This window comes from Idiotropiscis lumnitzeri, chromosome 5 (assembly GCF_059441095.1).
Source record: "Idiotropiscis lumnitzeri isolate Australia: NSW breed Sydney's pygmy pipehorse chromosome 5, RoL_Ilum_1.0, whole genome shotgun sequence".
NCBI classification, from domain to species: Eukaryota; Metazoa; Chordata; class Actinopteri; order Syngnathiformes; family Syngnathidae; genus Idiotropiscis; species Idiotropiscis lumnitzeri.
In genome coordinates this window covers 7,805,833-7,823,670 of record NC_142395.1, presented here as the reverse complement: position 1 = coordinate 7,823,670, position 17,838 = coordinate 7,805,833, and the positions used below count along the sequence as shown (strand labels likewise).

At 39.6% G+C, this 17,838-nt stretch overlaps 1 protein-coding gene across 1 annotated transcript in view; it reads right to left on the bottom strand.

Annotated features, from left to right (window-relative positions):
- The window catches only part of otog (otogelin), a 52,509-nt gene that overhangs the window by 30,555 nt on the left and 4,116 nt on the right, over window positions 1-17,838 (bottom strand). The window contains exons 5-26 of the mRNA XM_088297016.1: window positions 17,472-17,570; window positions 17,043-17,200; window positions 15,954-16,075; window positions 15,527-15,735; window positions 15,118-15,248; window positions 13,882-13,988; window positions 13,592-13,701; window positions 13,222-13,347; window positions 13,043-13,151; window positions 12,857-12,903; window positions 12,270-12,415; window positions 11,024-11,156; window positions 10,568-10,745; window positions 8,855-8,979; window positions 8,411-8,623; window positions 7,968-8,133; window positions 5,994-6,068; window positions 5,704-5,747; window positions 5,262-5,427; window positions 1,680-1,787; window positions 1,071-1,209; window positions 72-206 (exon numbers count right to left, since the gene is read on the bottom strand). Coding sequence (XP_088153142.1) covers window positions 72-206; window positions 1,071-1,209; window positions 1,680-1,787; window positions 5,262-5,427; window positions 5,704-5,747; window positions 5,994-6,068; window positions 7,968-8,133; window positions 8,411-8,623; window positions 8,855-8,979; window positions 10,568-10,745; window positions 11,024-11,156; window positions 12,270-12,415; window positions 12,857-12,903; window positions 13,043-13,151; window positions 13,222-13,347; window positions 13,592-13,701; window positions 13,882-13,988; window positions 15,118-15,248; window positions 15,527-15,735; window positions 15,954-16,075; window positions 17,043-17,200; window positions 17,472-17,570 — 2,846 coding nt within the window. The remainder of the gene's footprint in view (window positions 1-71; window positions 207-1,070; window positions 1,210-1,679; window positions 1,788-5,261; window positions 5,428-5,703; window positions 5,748-5,993; window positions 6,069-7,967; window positions 8,134-8,410; window positions 8,624-8,854; window positions 8,980-10,567; window positions 10,746-11,023; window positions 11,157-12,269; window positions 12,416-12,856; window positions 12,904-13,042; window positions 13,152-13,221; window positions 13,348-13,591; window positions 13,702-13,881; window positions 13,989-15,117; window positions 15,249-15,526; window positions 15,736-15,953; window positions 16,076-17,042; window positions 17,201-17,471; window positions 17,571-17,838) is intronic.

The window sequence follows — 17,838 nt, the reverse complement described above, 5'->3', positions numbered from 1 at the left end:
ACTTGCTCAAGTCATCAAAAGGTGGTTCATTGCCCTATAGAGGACTTCAAATACTCAAATACGTGACTTACAGGCTGACCAGTGTCATCATCAAACGCTAAGAAGGATGTTCCGATGTTGATGAAGAGCGATTTCCTGCAGATTATGCCATTGTCAAAACAGTCAATGTTCTCTGCTGTCACACTGAGAATCACATCGGCACTACTCTGTGCGGGAAAAAGAAAACACAGTAAAGACAAACGCTATCAATATCAAAATGGATGATGTTTGAAATATACACCATTCACATTCACACAAGAATACTGTCTGTGAAATAAAGTCATTGACAGCCATTTCACTGGTTTTACAATAGAGGACTGGATGTTACCATAGGTTCATGAAATATTGGGCCACATTCCCATTTCTGTACAGATTTGCACCACATCGCTTCATCGTAAATCGGGGCCACCTGGATTATCAATCTAGCGTAGTCGTTTTTTACTCTGCCATAAAGTGTGTAAATTGCTTTCTACTTTACGTAATTTTCATCCTGGGTTTGTATTCTTCAAAGAACGTCGCCATCACATTTTGCAAAGACACATTGATCCCCCAAAAAACTTGTAAATGGATGACTCAAAATTGTATATTTGGACATAATTCAAATACAGGTCTGTTTCTAATATTTACTTAAGTTAATTTTAAAAACTGATTCAGATTTTGTTTCTTGACCCTACATGACAGAGTGATGTCATTACCGCAATTAAAGTCGTTCGTATAATTACTTTGTACCTGATAAAGGGTTTCAGCCTTGGCTGATGTCTGAGATTCCCAGCAGAGCTTGTTAATGTTAATATGTAACGCTGAGGATTTTAATAACACACACTGATGAAGACAGCTGGGAAATGCAGTGCAGTATATGGTCAACACTACAGCAACACGATAATGGAAAAACATCCCAAATGCGATTATGGCTGTTGATATGTTGATATCGATATTATTGCGATAACTAAAGAAATGGCAATTTTATTATTTACAACACAATTGTATAACGTATACAAAGCCATAATCCTGAAAAAGATCATTTTTAGTACCTTTACGAGATAAACCTGACAAGCACCAATGTAGTCAAAGAGCAGGCCATCAAATGTTCTGTAATGACGATCTCCGTAAGTGGTGCACATGGACGGACACGGACGAAACACACACTGGAACGTCCCATGCTGGCAAACACTACAAAGACAGCAAAGTTTCACTTTCTTGTCACAGCTCGACAAAGACAGTTTGTTCACATCTCTTGGCCACTGCTTTTGTAAACTCTCTACAGCTGAATAAAGGGAGTGAATAATCAAATGGCTGAATCACTATTCGTGGCACTGTTAGGCCTGTCATCATCATGTTCAACCGGGATTACAAACGGGCAGAAAGAGTGAGATCACTGGGAGAGGGTTTCCTTTCACCACTGATGAACAGCAGAAAGAATCAAAGTCATACAAGAACCCACTTTGTTTTCAAACCTTTTAGTCTCCCTGATAATATAATTATGATATCAGGTGGGCACTTGCACTGCTCTGATTAGCTCACTTCCTAAGTTATTTTCAGTCAACTAAAACTATACTGATGATTGAATTATGTGCACAATGGGTGAAGAAATGATTTTTAAGATGATACAGAGTAGCCATAAACAAACTGTGTAGACATACCACTGGTGGCAGGGGGAAGACACTTTGTCACCAGGGTAATACTCTTTTCCTTTCCATAGACACGGGCAGGCCTCAGGCTCAAAGCACTCGTCGCCATGTTTCAACAAGCTGGTGAAAAGCATTTGGCACACATCGTGACCGTGAGTTTGTTCTTTGGAGTCGATCGATTTATTTCTAATATGCGATGAGGGGGTGATAAACAACAACAGTCAAGGAGTGAATGAGTGCATGTCCAATCCCTCCCGTTATTCGACATCAGTTCAACCTTTCCAAATGTATTTGTTGGAGCACTTTTAGTAGTACCGATAACTGTGGCCAGAACGGTAGGTGTGACAGACTGAATAGAAAATTACTTTAAAGTGAAAATGTCATGCAAGACTGATCTGAATGCGAAATAGTTCCGACGACAGCAAATCAGATAAAGTAGATATTTTCTTAACCTGCTAATGTGGCATATGCACAATTGTTTCATTTTCAAAAATGATCGTTAAATTATTTTAAAATTCCATTTTAAATTGCAAGATACAAAACAATTCAAGTCTGATGAGGAATTGATTTGATGATTTTAATTTAATTCCCAAAATTATCTTGCTTATTTGGAGCAACTGCCAGTTCTGTGCCTGGATGATTTCTGTCAAGGGAAGGCACTCATCTTTGTTTCAACTGCACAACGTACTAACTTTTAAGAACATTTCTGGTCTCAGCTTGCATGCCTTCTAAAGACAAGGAGGACACACGTTTATGCAGTAAATCTACTTACAAAGAAAACAAATAAACTCTTTGTCAGTCACAGGAAGAACCAAAGCAGTCTCACATCCAGAGAAACGATGCCAGAAAAGAAGAGGGCCGCCAAGTTGCATGAGTGAGCACCAATGAATAAAAAGTGGTTAGATTCGCTACCTACATGAGAAATCTGGACAATTCCGATTCTCACACATGGAAGGGAGAGACAGTTTTTTTTGTCTGGTCCCCTCCTCCATTTACTCCTTGCTCTGCAATGCGAAGCTGATAAGCATCTTGTAATATCAACGGCTGAGTTATATCCTCTAGTGAGGTGGCAGACAATGTAGTGACAAACTGAATGACCCCTCCTGAAAACCCCCCGATGCAGACTGAGTAGAGTTACGCCCCAGATAAAACGGTGTTAACAGTTTCCTTTATCCAGCAGCCAAGTTGTTGTATCAATTACTCACATCAAAGTTGCCAACATTTGTGACTGTACCACCAAATTTGTGTACATATTGTGTATAAGGCCAATGTAACAGAAGATAATTTATTTGTGCGATTTACAGTTGAGTCAAATAGACATTGGTTTGTCTAGAGCAGGGGTGGGCAAACTTTTTGACTGATGGGCCACAATGGGTTCTAAAATTTGACAGAGGGGCCGGACCAGGAGCAGATGGATGGAGTGTTTTGGTAACCTCACCTCATTCAAGGAAAAAATACATTTAATTTTCAATTAAAATGAACAAAAGCATTACAACAAAATATATGTCTTTGAAAACCGCAGTATTTAGAAAATAAAACATTAACAAGGTTTATTCATTTAATTTTTTTTAAATTCGGCGGGCCGGATTAAAACGTCTAACGGGCCACATGTGCAAACGAACTGATGAAACTGTGTTGAAATGAAATTTGAATTTGAAGATCGCCTAAAGCTGTAGTGACATACTTAAACATTTTGCATTTAGCGTAATTAAGAGTATTCCTTTTTTTATTTCAATTTAATGTGTGTGTAGAAGACATCACTGCCAAATAAGGCCGGCAATCAATTCAGATTTCCAAAATCCATTTTATTCCCAATCGATTCACCATTTCCAATTAACTTTGATTGATTTTTAATCGTGTATGTTTTATTGACAACAGGACCTGATCAAAACAACAAATAATAATTAAATAATGTTTTTTAAAACTCCAAAACTTCCAGACATCTGCGGTCAAGCTTGTTGGCACTGATTTCAACGCTTCCACCATGTTGATTTGATTATGCTACTTTCGTCTGGTGATAAACTCTCGTGTTATGCGAGAAGTCACATGAATTTATGGGTAAAAGATCTAATCCACATCAGACTATGAAAAGGAAAATCGATAAATTGCATTTTTAAACCCAACCCTACTGTCAAAGGTTTTATTTCATTGACGGGCAGAAGCAACTGAGTCCTCTGAAGCAAGCAAAAGATGTAACAAATAAAATTATCAGAGCAATTATAGTAGTCTAGATTGCAGCATCTATTAGAATTAAAGTTTTAAGAGTAAGTACTACTATATATTAATAAATACATTATCGTGGAAAAATATTAATAATGCTGTTTTATGTGCAATTTCCAACATTTATGAAAGAAAATGCTTACATATTGCGTAAGAGAGACAACATTGCAGGTTTGTCACTACAGTATTTATTCATCGCGATGTGGTAAATAAACATTTTGTGATCACATTCACAATGACAGTCATTTGCATACTATCAGTTACATAAAATGATGGCATCCAAGTTTTTGACATTTGAAAGGTCATCTTGGTTCACTGAGTTTAATGACTCACACTGTTAAATGACACAGAATTCTGAAGACCAGGAGCCGTTTGTGTACCTGGCTAACCTTTTCTCGATGTAATGACGTTAACAATAACGCTGTTGCGCCTCATGGCCTCATGCTGATGAAAAGGGGAAGTTTGGCATTGAGAAATTTGATCACAAGCATCCGCAAACGATTGAAGGTGAAAGACCATACTGTAACTTCAGTGATTATTTTAGATCAGGGGTCGGGAACTCCAGTTCCAGGAGAGCCATAGCCTGCCCGTTCTGGATCTCACCCTGCTCTAAATATTTTGAATCAGGTGTGTTTGGAGTAGGGAGAGGTCTAAAACAGGCAGGATATGGCTCTCCAGAAACCGGAGTTTTGGATAAATGACCTACTGGTTTATGGGCAATCTGTCATTAATACTCTATAAAGGTCTTCACTTCGAGGGGGCGATTTTTATTAGAATTACATTTTTACGGCGCTGTAGCCAAAGGTTACATTTTTGCCTTAATATACTGTAGATAAATTGTTTGTTTTTTTTCCCTAAAATCTGTCAATTTTAGCTACAGTTTCCAAATGCTTCCAAAGGTCAGCTAATTTGGCAAACATTAGTTTTTTGGGGGGTAAGAATTCCTCAACCTTGCACAAAACAGTCTGTTCCAGTCATCCCTGTAATCTGTGCAAAGGGGTCATTAACTTGGATACATTTCTTTAACCCCGCCAGTGAGCACTGTTATCATGATGACTTTTTGCTTGGTCTCACAGAGCAAAACTACTTAACCCTCTTTTCGGGCATGTAGCCAGTCTGGATTAAAGGGTTCAAATAACTGTGCTCAAAGTGGAGGTCCTTATTGGATGGCTACGATATAATTCAATAATACAAGAACATGGTAGTCTGCAGCAATAGCAAGCAGCAATAATGATACATTAGCCTCAAGCCTCCTTATCTTCCGTGTCCACATTCAAAACCAATCAAATCAATTCCATTTTCTCAGAATGCACAAGGATTGTGAATTTTGAATTCCAGTGAACGTGTGATAATCAACGGACATGGCCTACTCACCCTGAAGGGCAGGTACATCCACTGACGCATGGCTCATGCGCTGAACAGGTCAGATTGAGGAGGTAAGATTCACAAGTGCGCTCACAAGCCACACCTCGTCCTGGAAGACGGCCATTCTCTCCATCAGAGCAGTTGTGATAGAACTGACTTTCAGGGCATAAGCTGCCTGCAAGAACAGCATAAATCACAGATAAGGTAAAGAAGGGGAATCATTCTGGAAATAGAGTAAATAATACACACAATACAAAAACGTCACGTACACTTTGCATTTATGATATCTAAAAAAATACTTAAAAGCGCATTTCTAAAGTGTTGCAAATTATAATATATAGCCAAAACATATTTTTAAATATAAACCCTCTTAAGAATAGTTAAAATCTCCCATAAGAAACTTTCGTTTTTTGTAAAGGCACAGTTTGGTTGGACTTGTACTTATACTTACCACCGTCTGTTGTTTGTGACACAAATTTACCATCCAGACACAACCTAGAAGGACAGTGACAGAAAAGCCATGATGATGATCTATTGCATATCTGATTTGCAAACAAATAGTCCACTGGAAAACTGCTGTGCACTGATGTTTCCATATGTGTTTCTCCTTTGGTCATTATAATTCAGTTGTAATATAGTTTGAAATACTCAAAAAGCAAGTGTCGGAACTGTGTGAGTTCTGTAGGCTGTAGTTCCATTTTAAATATGAAAGAGGAGCAGAGATGGAGAGGAAGAGCTTACTGAACACCTGCTGATGTCATGATCACGTCTCCTGGTTCATAATCAGCACCGAGGAATGTGCAGGGACACTCACTCCTACAATATCGCCAGAAAACAGACACAAACCACAACTGAGTCCATGAATGGAAATGTGACTAACGATTACAGTGAAGGTCTTCCTTCAAAACTGCAGGAAAGTAACTCTTGCCAAATCGCTTATTGCAACATTTAAGCCAGACACTTGAAAGAGTATCCCTCAAATATATTTAATTTTGCATACATTATAAGAAGGCTAGGAAGGGCCTGTCGTCTAGTCGGGGTGATTGTTGCTCTGAGCTCCGTTAGACTGCAGCTGCCTGGGCTGCTCTGGTCGGTCTGTACCTCGCTTTTCACCCCCACTTCATTCTCCATTCCCACCCAGGGCCCGTCCACCCTGGGGTCAGTGTGTTCCCGTGGCTTGGGGGGCGCTCATGGTGGGCTGCACCTGGCCTCTAGGGTGGCCTTGGGGATGATCAGGAGGGGGTAAACTGGTTTTGCCAGGGCAACCCCGTCTACCTCACTGGGTGGTCAGGCTCTAACGTTATTGTCGACTTGATAAACGTCGCAAACGTAGCGTACAAACAATATGCCATACCAGGGTACACAAGGTCACAATAGACAGCACGTTATCTTAGCCAAACTGCTCTGGGTATAGATCTGAGGACTTGATGAGTGAGAGGGAATATATTAAATTACAAATCAGTGTCAAGTGCCTGGCTATATGTTTTTTACTTGTCTTTGCCGTGCCTCACTTCACAAGGTGAATTACAACCTCTCTTTGACAGGTTGCAACTTTCTATATTAAACACAAAGTATTAACTTTGTTTTGTTTATTTATGGGTATAAGGACTGCAGGAATAAATCACCACATTCACATATAAGTGAAACTTGTCTGCTGCAAGACAAACATGCATGTTGTGCAAACTACGCTCTAAGACAGGTGAGGGCAAACTACGGCCTGGGGGCCACAACGTTTTAATCCAGCATGCCAAATTTGAAAAAAATTAAATGAATAAACCTTGTTAATGTTTTATTTTCTAAATACTGTGGTTTTTCAAAGACATATATATTGTTGTAATGCTTTTGTTCACTTTCATTTAAAATTAAATTTATTTTCTTTCTCCGATGAGGTGAGGTTACCAAAACACTCCATCCATCTGCTCCTGGTCCGGCCCCTCTGTCAAATTCCAGAACCCATTGTGGTCCGCCAATCAAAAAGTTTGCCCACCCCTAAGACATGGTCCTTGCCTTTCTTGGCATAGACCATACAGTATATAAAAATCACAGACAAAAAGAAGAAATGTATGCAAGTTCGTCCATCTGTAACGATGAACAATGTGAATATACAACTGTATATTAACATTAATCCATGCAGGATGGCTGGGGGGGGGGGGGGTAAATACATTTATATTTGACAATGTAAACAAATACTAGAGTTAGGGCGATCTTTCTGACATTTTACCAGTTGCTTGCCTGATCATTTTTGCTTTCATAAACTATTTCAGTTTGACAAATTTACAAAGTACGATACCATTAAAGTTGGTCTCTTCTATGGTAAATGGCAAAGCTTTGTGACATATGGTCCACACATTGGCCTCTGTCTTACAAGTGCTCTCTCACTGGTTATCAGATATCTGTGTTGTTCCGAGCCTAAGTGGGACTGAAAAGGGGGTTTCACGGTCACTTCCTTGAAGTAACTCTATCACATAGTAAGTAATTCTGCATAGGGATGTAAAATCGTGGGACAGTTAAGCGCAAGTAAGCTGTATGTCTCCCATGGCAAAGCTCTCAAAAAGTCCTTTTTCCAACAGTTTCGAATGGCAAGGATTTCCCACCTGCCGTTTGTAATAAACAATATTGTATCATATTTATGATGAGAATATGTGAAAGGACACATGTCCATCACATAAGTTAGTTTGTCGTGATTTCTGACCCATGCGCCCCAGCCAGCCTGACCTTTGCACGCAGGTGTGCGTTCGCTGGTCATAGAATAATCCAAGCGGGCAGACGCAGCCTTCTTCACACTCCTCCCCACAGTGCTGCGAAGAAGAGAGGGCGGAGCAGCGGCGTTGGCAGGACGACACACACACACCATACTGCATGTTGGTGGGGCAGGTGACCGCTGCAGGCAGAGAGGCAGACAACATCAATGGAAAGTTTGAATTTGACAGTCTGAGATTTTTATATTATTTGCAAATTATAATTTGCTCACAATCATTGTGAGCAGCTAATCAGTCACATCACCAACTCGTAACACCTCACCAGTGAGGCATCCTAATCAAATGCCCGTCATATGGATTCTCTCAACGCACAATACAGTGCCTCTAAATAGGATGTGCCAAGAGTAAACTGAGGACGTTGTCTTTGCATGACAAAAAATAAATGTATCCGATACGCACCACAGTCATGTATGTGTGATCTGAAGTTAATGATGATGGAAAATCTGCGGCAGTGACGAGCATAGTGAGCCAGAGCAGAGCAAAAGCAAGCTGTTCCACATTTGCAGGTATCTGAGCGGCACTGTTGGTGAAATGACACTGGACTGAGGTATTCGTGGCAGGAGGAGAACAGATCCCGGTTCAGAATCTCACACATCTCGGATGCATAGGCCACTGAACAAAGACAAAGAAGAAAGGAGGTGAGATTGTGAGAAAAGACTGACTGCATCTGACAAACCAAATGACACATGACACTTACTATAAGGACTTTCTGTGCTGAAGCAATATTTGTCAAAATAATAATTATTATTATTTGGTTTTGATGAATTAAAACAATTAAGACAAGGTTAAAAACAGAGAGGTACAGGTACGATATAGACAATATAAAGAAAAGAAACAACTGACCGGCTTGTTGGTGTGCGTCGCACGGGTCAAGCTGAGGAGGGGTCAAGCTGAGTGTACATGCTGACGAAACCTTCCAAGCATTTCCAAACAGCAAAGGAGTGCTTTCTATCATACCAGCAGGAGAACTGAAGGGGGAAAAAAGATTTCATGAATATCCTAGGTCAGAAGCAGAGGACTAAAAGCATAAATAAGAGTGATGATGATTATTTAATTGAGCATATTTTGGGTGACAAACATCTTATGCCTTGGTCATTGGTTAATCAAGGGTGATTTTAGTGCTCAGACCATACACTGGAACCTGCTTCAAATTGGTTCGAATGGTTGTCATCCAAGAAGAAAGCCTCTTCTGAAGTTATTGCAAAAGTAAACCCACAAAAACAACAGTTTGCTGAAGTAGACATAGGGAATGTCATGCTCAAGGGCTTTATGGGTGTTGCCAGCACTGGGGCACTAGAATTAATTGATGGAACCATGGAATGTAAATGATCGTATATAACACAAGTTTCACTTTCTGAAACACAATACAATTCATCCATCCATTATCTGTACTGCTTCTCCTCACAAGGGTCGCGGGAGGTGCTGGACGCTATCCCAGCTATCTTCGGGCAGTAGGCGGGGTACAATCTGAACCGGTTGCCAACCAATCACAGGGCACACCCAACCACGCTCACACTCACACCCATGGCCAATTAGAGTGTCCAACCAACCTGCAATGCATATTTTTGGAATGTGGGAGGAAATCGGAGTACTCTGAGAAAATACACGCAGGCACGGGAAAAGAACATGCAAACTCCACACAGTAAGGCCAGAGCCGGATTCGAACCCACGACCTCTGCAGTGTGAGGCCATCGTGCTAACTAGTCGTCACCGTGCCACCCCAATACAATACAATACAACATTATTTATATAGTGCATTTCACAACAGCTAGAGCTGTAACAAAGCGCTTTCCATATGACTGACAACAAATAGAGAGTTCTCTGATGATATTTAAATGTTTGAAGTAAAACCGTTGAATTGTTGTTCCACATAATATGTGGCTCACAGAGCTTTTGTTTTTTCTCTGAACACTAGCATCTGTGCTACATGTTTGTCTGCGTGTAACCATACAATACTACTGATGTCATTCACAAAGACAAGCACACATTGCACAAGTTAACTGAAACATCAAAGGCAGGACACAATGAGTGTCTACTTTTAGAAAGTGGGTGAATTCCACTTTCTTTCTTGTAATATTGTATATAGCCCCTCTGGTCCCAGACTCAGATGTATATCCTTTTACAGCTGTTGAACAACATGCGCCCTTTACGGCTGCCCATTACGACACGGTACAGTGGCCCTCTAACAGTAAATTCCTTGTTGAGGAGCTGTGTCCAGTTGGCCACTTGTGTGAGCTGAACCGTGTGCATTACAAAAAGTGTGAGAAAGAAGTTCACGTTGAGAGCTGCACAATAATTATGATATAAAATGTCATGGCAAAGTGCATCATAATCTCAGGAACTGAATGGTGGCTGCAGTGGGCAGCATAACAATGGATGCCGCATTGTGGATCAAGTTATCTCTACACATATCTGACCTCAACAACAACAACAATAAAATATAGTTAATATAAAAATCATTATGTGAAAATAAAATGCAAAACTTGCCTTTTTTTTTGCATCACCATTCTTTTTCTTAGCTTCATGAGTTTAGTGACCAGAAATGCACACACTTACAAGAAGTCATCTTGAATGTTGCCGTTGAAGGTTCCACAAAGTCCCACTGTGTCATCCTTCCATTGTGCTTTGACCTGCAGGTACAGTCGAAACTCCTTCCAGCTGTACTGCAGGCGTAGGCCAAAGGTCGTTTTCACTTGGAGGAACATAGATGAGAGCTCCTGAATATGGAAGTTGTCTGCAATAAATCAAGGGTGACGATATTAATAACATGCAATAAAACAATATTTATATTGTTTTTTTTGTTTATTTTTTTTTAACTCATTCACTGCCAGCCCAGGTAAAATGAAAGTACGTCTATATCCGTCAATGGTAGCGAATGAGTTAATTGAACTTTATTGCTACTTATTGAACAGTGCTACTGCACATTTGAAGATGAGTGTCCGCATATACATGGTACAAAACACATTCAGGATAGCTGCTTGAAGTCTAGGAAGGGGATTAAAGAAGGCTTACCGTCAGAGTAGGGCAGGGAGATGCGGTACTGTCCGGCAATGAAGACCTCACCAATGTGGCTCAGCGTAATCTCCATTCCAGGATCCTCATCAATAACTAAATTGACAGATTGGATGCAAGACCCATCTAGATTCTGCGATCAAAACAAGAAGACATGACGAAGCTCCAAAATACATTTTTGCAAATTGCAGCCATTATGCTGACAAGCTGTTATTTCTGTAATGTGCACATGCAATGTGATATAAAGTGTACGAGCAGGTTTCATTCCGTTTAGGAAAGTCTGGGTAAATACAAAAACCAAACACTTTTCTCCGGCTTCATAGGATACATCAACACTTCAATTCAAACATTAGCATTGAATGACTGAAGAGCAAACGTTTAAGTGATAACAGAGGTGGTTACACAAGACAGCATTTTCAGAGCAACATTCAAACCTATGGACCATTTAGAGACTCCAATCAACCTACGATGCATGTTTTTGGAATGCAGAAGGAATTCAAAGAACCCACACAAGCACTGGGAGAACATGCAACCTCTACAAAGAAAGCCTGGAGCCCGGATTCGAAACCCCAAACTCATGACAGTGAGTTGGATGCGCTAACCACTAGACTGTAATGCAATGTATCCATCATTAAATTGGCTTTTATCATTTTTCATTACAGAATAAGAGTGATGTACAATTAATATCATTGTCAGGGTCACTTCAAAGGCAAAACATGTTATTATTAAAATCATCATCGTCATCTGGTTTTGTAAGTGGCGTCTTTAAGGAGTGAAGGGGCCCAAATTCTGACTGACTTTTTTGCACCCAGGTCTCGCCTCTACTTTTCCCGTCATTCTCCGTCTCTGTGTCTAAAACACCATCACCATGCCAGTGCTTCCCTCACTGCCCTCTTCAACGTCCATTCAGATCAAATAGTCTGGTTCAGATGGCTGTCGAGGTATTAAATGATAGCAAAAGAGGGCTTAGATTTGGGCTGTCACTCTTTTCATGTTCATGTACTTAGTGTTGAATGTGACTTTTCATCCTGGCCTCTATCGCTCAAACTGGAACGGATCACTGACAATTTAAGATAGGATCTAGTTAATGGACAAATTACAAAAGCCCCCAAGTGAAGTTAGCAGAATCGGATTGCAAAGGCTTGAGTTGACGGGTTGCTGGCAAAGGCAAGAAAAAAATGAGGAAACAGATTCTTTGTCTTGTACAACCATATTGAAATCAAATAAACAAATGCAGTTGACTCACGGGACCACAAGGGGCATTCTGGATGGTGACTGTGAACTTTCCTGAGTTGCGACTCTTGGCAAGGACATACTGACAGGTTGCTGGAAAGGTGTAGACACGCCCATCAAATGACTGGAAATACATATCGCCCGTCACAGAGCATTCGCCTGTCGGGCAAGGGGAACAATTTCTAAATTAGGATGGTGGCACAATTTAAAATGTTTGGATAGCATTTGTTACTTTATGTGCATATTCTCATTCATTCGGCTCACTTGTTTTAAATTGGGTAATCAGCAAAGAACTGTAGGAAAATAAGAGCTACGGTATATATGAGATGGCATAAAATGTGGTGCTTCAAATCCTAATGTACCAGACTTAAAGCAAATACAAAACATAAGGGATCTAAACATATTTTGTTTCATTTGCCAACAAACATATCAGAAAGCTCACATGCAGTTCTCCTCTGCATGTAGTTTAACAGGCACCACCATTTAGTCCTCAAAATAAGAAGAGTTCAATTCACTAACTGCTACTAATCATTGTCTTGTGAGACCTGAGCAGATAAGTTTTTATAAAAATGTAGCCATCACGAGAGGGCAGAGACCAACCTGGGCAGTTGTATTCGGTGCAGTTCCACAATCCAGCTACACATGTGCTGACACACAAAGTAAAGACATTGATCATTTGAATTGCAAAAGTCCCACATCGGTCTGCCTATTTTTCATTCAAGGCAAGCAGACAGAGCCGCTAAAGTGACTGTAGAAATGAAAAAAAAATGTCATAATGTGCCTCACCAGTTGTTGCATTCCTCTTTTATGATTCGTCCAGATGGGTAGAAGACGCCATGGTACTCACAAGGACAGTCGGAAGGCATCACACAACTGCCATCCACAAATATCAATCCTGAGCATAAGACAATCTACTATTAGTGTCACTTCTTCAACAGTTAAAAATAGAATGAATATCTCATCACCATTGGGACAATAACATCCATCCAGGCAGGCCAGCCTGCTATCGATGCATGTTTGCTCCTGCCTGCAGGATGATGGGCAGCAGCTGATACATTCCAGGTACTGCAGACCTTCAGGACACTCCTTCACTGGGGGAAATAAAACAAATCATAAAGAAGATGACACTAAAGAATCAAAGATAAATCATAGAGTGAGTATGCACAAATCTGATTTCTGAGCGTTTCCAAGGTCTTAAGTGTGTAATGGAAACGTATTTAAAAGTAACTTTTTAGCATCTTTCGAGTAATAGTACATTTTGGGGAATTTTAGCAGCAGGAGGCCATCTTTGGCATCCATCATAATGCCGGACTCACCGAAAAATGGGAAACATACCACATTGAGGAATATGGTCCCTCCAATCATTCAGAGGATGATCAGCATGAGCGCAGGCTCGGGAGTACTCGGTAAACACTTGACATACTGCATCATCGGTCGGACCCGATCTTCAACAGAGGGTAAACAGTTGGCTAAACTTTTAATTGGTCTTGAGTATATTGTTGCCTGGTCCACACAATGCCATGAACACATTTAATTAGATATCACATTTAAGAGAATTTGAGCAAACCTGAAAATGACAAGTACAACTTATCATAACATGCTGATTTGATTTAGTTTTTTCTTACAGGCAGATGTCGTTGAAACAACTTGCCATGTAGGGCAAAGGGCTGACAAAGTCATGGCAGCTTTCGAATGGAGGATCCAGAAGCATTAAACACATTTCTTCCACTTTCTGATGGAAAGAACAAATAAACAAATTAAGAGCAACAATCTCAAAACTAGAAATGGATGGTTATGGCTGACACAATATGCTGTGTCTCCTCCAAATATTTACAATGCTGTGGTACTACAAGAGGAGTCCAAACAAAGAATCAGCTTACAAAAAAGCTCAAACAAAACAATTGATCTTCTAATTGACAATGACTCCATAAAAGACAATTACTACATAATGCTAACAAAATGAAAATAAAAGTTACACAGAAAAAAAAATCGCTTAAGGATTTTGAGACAGACAATGTGGTTGGTAAATTCCCACACCAATATACACATTATCAGTCACAGTTTGCCCTTTATCAAGGCAACTTCACAGTCAGTGTAAAGAATCTGATGTGACGATTTTTCGGTTTCAACAAATGCATTTTAATTTGCATTTACCACAGTGGGTAACAGTTAAATGCATTTCACAATTGTTGGGGGAGCACAATATAAACATGTAATGTTTTTCAACAAATATATACACACACGCACACACACACACATACATACACATATATATATATATATATATATATATATATATATATATATATATATATATGTATATGTAAGAGTGCTGTCAAGTGATTATTTTTTAACTAATTAATCACAAAGAAATTCCATGATTACTGGGATTAATCACAGTTTTCAACTACTATTTTTTGCAAAGCATGTAACACATATTTACTTGAATAATATCTTGGAATTGACGCAAAATCACCAAAATATGAAGTATATTTGATTCAAAGACTGTTCTAATCGCGTTCTTTGATTTTTGATCACAATCTAAATGGAGACATCTTTGCAGGCATTTTTCTCAGAAACATTTCTCAAAACTGCCCCCAAGCTCCACACTCCAGCAGTGTTGGTTTGCAAGGCTAATATGGCACAATATTTGCAAAGTATGCAAATCATTTTTGAAGTAAACCAAACTGAGTTTACTGAGTTAAAATATTTAACTGAGTTAAAATTTTGGGGATGAATCACCTGAGTTATATATATATATATATATATATATATATATATATGTATATATATATATATATATATATGTTTTTTTTTGGGGTGGGGGGGGGGATGAATAAGTCTGTGTCAGAGACTCTTACCAGCAAGACATTCACATCGACTGCTGAACAAGGTGAGGGGAAACCAGAAGGCACCATGGGACACGGGGCCTGGTGTGGCGCTGTGTCCGCCCAGCTGTTTCCAAACATTTCTATTTCATGAGTAAGGGCACCTGCAAGCGATGCAAAAGTTGCACAAATTTGCTTGTCATCATTTTCAAGCTAGGCAAAGGCTCATGTGTGGCGGATAGAATTTTAAGTGTTACATTGTATTACAATCTATTAACTAATTCAAAAACGTCTTAAAATGTCTTTTTTGCTTTTTTAAGACATTTTATTAAAAAAAAATAATACTCTTTTGTTTACTAATCAACTTAAATCCAAATGTAACCTTCATATGATCTACAAAGAATGAAATCACTTTGCCTGCTCACTGATAAGGTGATCTTACCATAGCTGGCCCTGAGGTCATCCTGCATATCTGCATTGAAGTTCCCACACAGGCCACAGGTTCTGCCCACAAGTTCTGTGCTGAGTTTAATGTAGACCGAGCCACTGTGTCCCTCCCAGGCCAAGGTGAAGCCTTGCGTCTGTGTCACTAACACGTACTGGGAGATCTGCTCTAGATGCAAGTCATGGATGTGATGTGGAAGCTGTAAACTGGATTTTTTTTTTTTAATCATAAAATAGAACAATGAATTAAAATACATAGACTGGCACATTCTTTTTGGAACATACAGTCTTAAAAAATAAGGGTGTCCCTTTTCAAAGAACACCAAGGAAATTAAATCCAAACACGTGAATTGCGGCTGTAATCACTTCCAAACATATTTGGAATCATTTATATCAAAGAAGTCCTAACTCCTTCCACTCCTAACCTTTGTCCTTTAAATGTCACGTAAGTGGCGTGCAACCGGATCTCACCCTCCCGTGGAAGGAAGATGCTGACTGAGCGCTGGCAGCTGTAAGGCTCGGAGCCACAGCCTGCGTCATTGTGCACCTGCAAACAAAAGGATGATTTGCGTCATAAAAACGTGTCTGGTTTGAAACACATACCATTGTAGAATGATCACATTCTATTTACTTTTGGATTGTTGATACTTGTTTGTCTTCAGCTACAGATTCATTATGATGTGATTATGGTAGTTGTCAGCATTTTAAAGAGGACATAGTAAAATTCAAAATCAACCAAAATTCTCATGAAAGACATACCTAAATTGTAATGCAAGTTCAAAATGGGCAAATGAAGAAATACTACTGTTAAATTAAATTAAATGTAACCTGTTATTGGTCGGACACTAATGCAGGGTGTCAAACCGCTCGTTTCAGTTAAGTGGCAAAATTGTAAAAAAGAACGACTCAAACAAGCAAAAATTAGTGGAAAAAAAAATTTCTTTGTCGAAAATTATTTGGGAAGGTTTTTGGAAACGAGCAAAAGGTTAAATTATTTGATGGAAGAAGAGCCCGGAACTTCCAAGAAAAAGAAAGCTACCAGTACATTTTCTAGACAATATCAGCAGTCCTACTTGAAATATGGGTTCATCGTGACTAAGTATGTGACGACAGGGTCACAAATAAGGCAATAAAGCCTTTAAAACAGCCCAAAAGGACACTGAAACCCTTGCTTCCATTTCCAACATAGCATGATTTTGTTATGTAATGGAGACGACTAAAATTACAGAGGTGAGAAGTATCATACATCTGGTGGGTGTCATTGTTTCTCATTACTCAAAGATGAAACCAGTTAATTCAAAATAAGCAAAAATGCAGGGCTTCAACTAATTAAAATAATTAGATTCAGTGTAATGGTGAAGTGTTTTTTTTTTTTTTTATAATTTATTTTAATTTGTTTCTTTGCCTGACAAGTCGACATAATACCAGAGGTGGGAATTTGTCACTGCTTTAGTTATCAATATTAAAATTTAGAAACATTGAATAAGAGCACAGTGCTCATGTTCACAACTCACCTGGACAATGATGCTGGCCTGAGTGGTTTCCTCACAGTCTTTCAGTAGTGTATACGTGCATCGACCAGGGTAGTAGTAGTAGAGGCCGTCAAAGGTCTCAAAGTTGTATTGGCCCCAGGTCCTGCATGTCATCTCCCTCTCAAAGCCAGAATTTGGAACTGAGCACATGAAACAGGAAGTTAGAAATACCGTAATCAAATCAAGACTGAATTAGCAAGTTTAGGCTAAAGAGTGATCAAATAATGTGTCCGTGTCCAGATCATCAGCAGGCCTATTTAAGGTAATGCTTCTGTCTTGAATTTTATTGACTGCCACAACGGTACAACTAAATAATTATTAGATTGCATCTCCTGGAGGTATGGGGTCCCCTGTCCATAAAACCCAAGTGATGCCCTTGGCCCAACATATGAGAACCTTTCGGTTCTTTACCTGTCTGACATCTGTGTCCCGTGGCCTGAAATAGGCTGCAGTCACATGACTTGGACTGAGTGCACCAACCACCATTCAGGCATCGAAAGGAACATGACTCTACAAAAAGACAAAAATGTCATTTGAGTACACTGTTACTTCGGAACATGATGACCAGAGTGATAGCCATTCCATAAATGCATGTTTTTGAAATACATAGTAGCAATGCTTTTATTAATGCCCCGTCCTTGTCGCAGTTGGGATGTTTTCGGATGGGGGAGGAAGCTGTAGTACCCGGCACAGGGTGAACAGGCAAACATATCACACAGAAAGACTTGAGCCGAGATTCAAACGTGTGAAGCACAATTTTACGGTGCTGCCTACTCCT